Source organism: Triticum urartu, chromosome 3A (genome assembly GCF_056163025.1).
Source record: "Triticum urartu cultivar PI428250 chromosome 3A, HENAU_Tu73, whole genome shotgun sequence".
In the NCBI taxonomy this organism is placed as follows: Eukaryota; Viridiplantae; Streptophyta; class Magnoliopsida; order Poales; family Poaceae; genus Triticum; species Triticum urartu.
This window is the reverse complement of record NC_141875.1, coordinates 652,161,150-652,167,866: the sequence shown is the minus strand read 5'-3', so window position 1 is coordinate 652,167,866 and position 6,717 is coordinate 652,161,150. Positions and strand designations below refer to the sequence as shown.

Here is a 6,717-nt window from a genome sequence, read left to right as displayed (position 1 = left end):
TAGTGCGCCATTACTAGTTTAAACTAGTAATGGCGCACTGTGCCATGGTGCGCCATTAGTATAAAAATTATTTTTTTTAATTTTTTGCAAAACTACTAATGGCGCATGTCTGTATGGTGCGCCATTAGTATGTTGGGTTACTAATGGCGCATGTCTCTGTGGTGCGCCATTAGTAACCTGGGACCAGCTAGATATTTTTGGACAGCCACACCTACACACTCACTTTCCCCACTTCATCCCCCCACCTCCTTCTCTAAGCTTGTTGGCTGCCTCCTCCTACTCACCTCATTTGCACCATAGATTCATCAAAATTAAGTGTTGAAATTACCTTTTTTTGATAGGTAAGTAAGGGGAAAGCTATCTTCATGTTGTAGATCTACTTTTTTTTCTCCCTAGCTCGCTCCAACAACGTGCACATGCACTTTTTGTGGCCTAGCTAGATCTATGTATGTTTGTGGTGTTGCATATGTTTGTGGTGTTGCATATATGTTTGTGTTTGCAGGTACCGGTATTTGAACTGCGATAGTTGCCAATATTTTGACGGAATGTTGATTCATTTCCGTTTCGGCGAGAATTTTGGCACTATGCATTATTTTTGGTCCTATTTTTAGGGAAAGTCATGCCAAATTTTTTCTTGGTTCTAAAATATCATTTTGCTCTACCCCGCAGGCGACCATGGTCCGCACAATGACCGAAGGCATAGTGAATAGGTTTTTGAGCTCCACGAAGTCCGAGATGCTTCAAAAGAACGAGAAGGAGATAAGATGTCCGTGTCGAAGATGCAAGCTGAAGAGCCTTATTGCGGACCCGGATTCCAGGCAGGTGCGGGACCACCTGCTCTTGCGTGGTTTCATGGATGGCTATCGGTGGCAAGGTGATGAAGATGACTATGAAGTCGTCCATGGGGGCCGGGCAAGAAATGAGGAAGGGCAGCAAGACAACCACCGCGGCTCGGGAGGGCGAGAAGACAAAGAATCTCTAGGACATGATCACGACAGTGATGCTGTACACAGTCATCATGTAGAAGATGCCGGACATGAGGATGAGGAAGATGCCGGAGCAGACGAAGGGCATGATCATGAAGATCTAGATGCTAGAGGAGCAGATGACGATGGACCATCGATGGGCTGGGTGCAAGACCCTCATATTCAAGAGCTGCTTCTCAAGCAGACGGATAACGCAAGAGCTGCCGCCCAAGAGAAAGCCAAGCTGGATCAACTGGAGATAGACGCGGTTACTCCATTGTATGAAGGATGCAGACCCGAGGATAGCCGCCTGAAAGTAACGCTCATGGCTTTGGAGATGAAGGTAAAACACAAAATGATCGACGCATGCTTCGACGAGAACATGTCATTCTGGCACGAACGTCTTCCCAAGGGGAACAAGTGGCCGACCAGTTTTGAGGAGGAGAAGAAAGTCATGTGTCCTCTGGATTTACCGCACGTGAAATACCATGTGTGCATCAACAATTGCATCATTTATCGGGGCGAGCACGCGGAGTCTACCATATGTCCGGTGTGCGGCGTCACTCGATACAAGAAGAGGAAGAAAGCTCCTCGAAAAGTGGTGTGGTACTTTCCAATCACTCCTCGTCTGCAGCGGTATTTCACGGACCCTAAGGTAGAAAAGCTCCTGCGTTGGCACGCGGATAGGGAGGAGAAGAAGCGAGAAGATGACGCAAATGATCCGGAGATAAATAAAAAAGACAAGATGTTGAGTCACCCTAAGGATGGGAGCCAGTGGCAAGCGTTGAACTTCAAACACCCAGAATTTGTGAAGGATCCAAGGAACATTGTGCTGGGCGTGAGCACCAATGGAGTCAATCCATTTGGCAGCCAGAGAAGCACACATAGCACCCGGCCTGTGTTTGTGTGGATGTACAACCTTCCCCCGTGGTTGTGCATGAAGAGGAAGTACATTCACATGAGTATGCTAATTGAAGGGCCGAAACAACCAAGGAATGACATCAATCTGTATCTGGGGCTGCTGAAAGAGGAGCTAGACACGCTGTGGAAAACGCCAGCCAATACGTGGGACGCCGCAGAGAAAGAATATTTCCCTATGAGAGCCGCACTGCTCACGACGATGCACGACTATCTCGGTTACGGATATCTCGCGGGGCAGGTGGTCCATGGATTTTTTGGATGCGTCATGTGCATGGATGACAGAACGTATCGCCAGCTAGATAGAGATCCCAGGTCTTCGAAAACCATGTTCATGGGACATCGAAGGTGGCTTCACGACGATGACCCGTGGAGGAAACGCAAGGATCTGTTCGATGGTGAAAGCGAACTCCGAAGACGCCCGCGTACGAGTAGCGGCGAGGAAATAGACGGCCTGTTCAAAAATTGGAAAGATTGCCCACTGCCGGGAAAGAAGCAAAAGGCGCCAGAGCCGGGAAATAAGCGAAAGGCGCGAGAGCCGCTGCTGAAGGTATGGAAAACGAGGTCTGTTTTCTGGGACTTGCCATACTGGAAGATCCACCGTGTGCCTCACAGCCTTGATGCCATGCATATCACGAAGAACGTGTGCGAGAGTCTGCTTGGTACCCTGCTCAACATGCCAGAGAGGACCAAAGATGGGCCGAAAGCAAGGGCAGACTTGAAATCAATGGGCATCAGGCAGGAGCTTCACGCTAATGATGATGATGATGATGATGATGATGAGGCGAAGCAGGACACAGAAAGTCGTCGCAAAGGCAAAAAGGCCAAGAAGACCGGAAATGACTACCCTCCCGCGTGCTTCACTCTAAGTCAGGAGGAGATCGAGCAGTTTTTCACCTGCCTCGTAGGAGTAAAACTTCCTTACGGTTACGCGGGGAAGATAAGCAGATACCTAGACCCAACGAAGCAGAAGTTCAGCGGGATGAAGTCTCACGACTGTCACGTGCTGATGACGCAGATACTTCCAGTTGCAATCTGTGGGATCATGTACGCGCACGTCCGTGAAACGCTATTTGGCCTATGCAACTTTTTCGACGTCATCTCTCAGAAGTTGGTTGGCGTGAGGCAACTCAGAAGGCTACAGGAAGAGATTGTGGTGATACTATGCGAGCTTGAGATGTACTTCCCGCCCGCATTCTTCGACGTTATGGTGCATCTGCTGGTCCATATCGTGGAGGATATCATCCAACTCGGGCCGACGTTCCTGCACAGCATGATGCCGTTCAAAAGGATGAATGGTGTCATCAAAGGATACATTCGCAACATGTCACGTCCATAGGGAAGTATAGCCAGGGGCTTTCTGACCGAAGAGTGCATCTCCTACTGCACGAATTATCTAGGCATCGACCATTGAGGTTCATCTTGTCTTGAGGCAAACAAATCAGCATTGGAGGCTCATCTTTATTACATATGAGAACTTGCAAACAATTCTGTGAAAGACTTGTAAAGTTGCTGGGTTTTGTATCCGACCATTGTGTCGTGATGAATTTGTAGGTACCCCGAGAGGCCCTTGAGTTTGCCGGAATGTCGATTAACTTCCGTTCCGGCAAATTCGGGTACTCCATATGTCCTATTTTCAGCAAAGGTCATGCTGAAATTTTCCGTGAATTTTAGCATGACTTTGCTAAAATTAGGACATATGGGGTACTTGCGACTAATGCATGGGCCGGGGTATCTTAGTACTTAGTTAAGTAGGATCAACTGCCCCGCCATTCTTGCTGCATTAAACCATAGGTGGCAATAGAGCCAAGTGATTAGGCCCTAAACCCTAGATGATAAACCCAACATAGGTGGCAATAGAGCCAAGTGATTAGTGCCAAGTGATTAGGCCCAACCTAGGGTGCCTCGGCATCGATAAACCCTAAATGATGAAAACTTAACTTGGCTTCTATAGGGTGCCTCGGTGTCGATGAGAACCTAAATGACGTACGCTTAGGCTTTTAGGGTGCCTCGGCGTCGACAAAACCTAAATGATGAAAGCTTAGGCTTTTAGGGTGCCTCGACATCGACAAACCCTAAATGATAAAACCTTGGCTTTTAGGGTGCCTCGGTGTCGATAAGAACCTAAATGATGAAAGATCAGGCTTTTAGGGTGCCTCGGTGTCGACAGACCCTAAATGATAAAAGCTTAGCTTTTAGGATGCCTCGGTGTCGACAAACCCTAAATGATGTAGTTTTGAATTATGAACGTAGGATATGTCGTCATCATCATCGGACGACGAAAGTCTCCCGGCGGAGTGTGACTGGTGCCACGACGATCGAGGTCTGTGCGACATGCCTTACCTGGACGATGATCGGCGCTTCAGCATTAAGCTCGAGGAGACCTTCGAAGTTGAAACGGTACACAATGACGAAAGTGTTGTTTTCATAATTAAGCATGACTTCAACTATTTCAACGTGTAATTTTCATCTTTTACAATTCGAGTATAGCTTATCCCATGCCATGCAAGACGCTATGTCTTGGAGAGGGTGGATTTTGAAGACCATGAAATTTCCGAAACAAAGAAAATTCACCTAAGGACTCATCACGATGTGGACTTTGAAGTAAATCTATATAATTCTGAGAGCGTAACCCATTTTGGTTGCAAAAATTGGGAAGCATTTTGCAAGATGTATGGTTTTGATGAGGGTATGCTTATCACCATGGATCTTGGTAATCCTGACATCAACCAAGACAATATGGACATTTGGGTCCTTGTTGATACGCCTCCAGTTCTACCGCTATGTGAGTTTCTCAAACATAATTATTAGCTAATTTATATTGTTTATTTCAAAATAGTTGACAGCTTATTTCCATTGACAGCTTATTTTTATTATTCAAAGAATGTGCGAGAGATGGTAGACAAAACCTACTACACCGATGGCTCCGAATTAACAACTTACAAGGAGAAAAATCATCTGGTCGGATTTTGTACTGACATTGAGAATTACATTATCCACAATCAAAATCCTCAACATTATGGTAAATACGTGCCACTACTACATGTGTTGAACTACGGTAACTACCATGGAGATACCCTGGTAAGATTTTTACTATTACGACATCCGTGCATCTTTTGCATACTTCTAAAACTAGTACATCATTGCTAACTATGAAGTTATTACTATGTTATTCAATAGATAATCCCAGAGAATTGTGTGCCTCATATGATGTATCAAAAAGGTAGTGTTAATGTTTTGAACATACAGCCAGGTTGTCCTACGAATCTCAACTGTCCATACGAGATTTCTAAAAGAAGTGGAGACATGAAAATCAAAGGATGGAAAAATGTATGGATAGTCGTGAGGAGCTTCTTGGAAGCAAAAGGAAGCGAAGCGCAAGAATTGGAGACAGAATGTTCTCCATTCTCCATAATGGAGAGTCAGGGTCTATATTGTTTTATGCTATATTAGCTTAAATAGGGTATTTAGGTCCTGCCTAATACTGATGATCATGTGCTAAGAACAATTAAGTAGGGTTGGTTCGATGACTATCAAGATGATGATCGTACGACTTGTCATGAATTACGAGTAGAAGTTGTATGATGATGATTAGTAGGACTTGTTAGGATTAGTATTACTTCCGAAAACTCAATACTCACGGTCTCGAGACTTGTAATGTTTTATCTTTGTTCGGTCTTTTGAATTCGGAGACTAATATGATGAATTGTATTCGGAGACTAATCTTCTATTGTATTCGATGAGTTTGCTGTTGTTGTGTGCTACTGCCTATATTCTGTCAAATAATATATTTTGTAACCTGTGCAAAAATCAGAAAAGTAAAAAAACCCTAATATTCATACTAATGGCGCATCACTAAAGAGTGTGCCATTAGTATGCCAAGTATACTAATGGCGCATCCATCCGTAGTGCGCCATTAGTGTGCCAAAGCACATTGTTAAATATGGCCCTGGGAGGCATACTAATGGCGCATGGTGTTATATACTAATGGCGCACTGGGTGGTTCGCCATTAGTAAAAAATACTAGTGGCGTGATACTAATGGTGCACCAGTGATGCGCCATTAGTAGGTAAAACTGGTGCGCCCTGAGTAGGCCTTTCCCTAGTAGTGTCTTGAGTAGGGAAAAATTAGCTTTTATGCAAAACTTAAACTTAGAACCACCACAGCCATATTGCATATAGTGATAGAGTTCATTTTCATCTCTTCTTATCTGTGATCTTGCTAGTACAATCAATGTACTGACCTAAATGGCTGCAACTTATCGTGTTGCAGGAATTTCTACGACAGGTAAGAGTTACGTTGTAGGGTTATGGTCTACACTCAACTTGCCGTTGGTGTTGGTGGGACTTCACACCCTTATAATTGTTTTCTGTTGTGTTATATAAGGTATACTCTGGAACTATGTTACCTTTTTTAACATGTGATGTTTTGGTATTTCATCGATGTACTATGTGTGCTAGCATACTGTTCCAGGGATAGCACAGAAAGCACAGAGGCGCCGATCCATTTGGGTTAGGTCGCTACAATCATATCTTAGGTGACGATCCAAAAAACATCGATGAAACTATCTTGATGGCTAAAAAAATGTCATTAGAACTGTCATCCTATACTAAAAACCGACCCCAACATGTTTGACCCGCCAATGAATCTGACATATGGGCCCATAATATGATGACGTCGCACCTGGCAGCTGGGCTCGGCCGATGTTTTTTCACTGAGGGTGCCCATCAGTTATAATCAGGTTTGACCGGTCAAAGATCATGACATGTGGGCGAATGGGATGCTGATGTGGCTGCTTACATGTCGGTCGAGAAGCTTGTGACGACACACATTT

At 44.8% G+C, this 6,717-nt stretch overlaps 1 protein-coding gene across 1 annotated transcript; it reads left to right on the top strand.

Annotated features, from left to right (window-relative positions):
* The first annotated feature begins 675 nt into the window (after positions 1–675).
* On the top strand, positions 676–6,307 carry LOC147981105 (uncharacterized). Its single transcript, XM_087515865.1, has 3 exons — positions 676–1,927; positions 6,156–6,170; positions 6,270–6,307. The coding sequence occupies exons 1-3, from the start codon at positions 676–678 to the stop codon at positions 6,305–6,307; spliced, it is 1,305 nt and encodes a 434-aa protein (XP_087371991.1).
* The last annotated feature ends 410 nt before the right edge of the window (positions 6,308–6,717 follow it).

Bases quoted from the DNA above. Each gene is read 5' to 3' on its own strand.
- LOC147981105 (XM_087515865.1), top strand. From the start codon at position 676: ATGGTCCGCACAATGACCGAAGGCATAGTGAATAGGTTTTTGAGCTCC.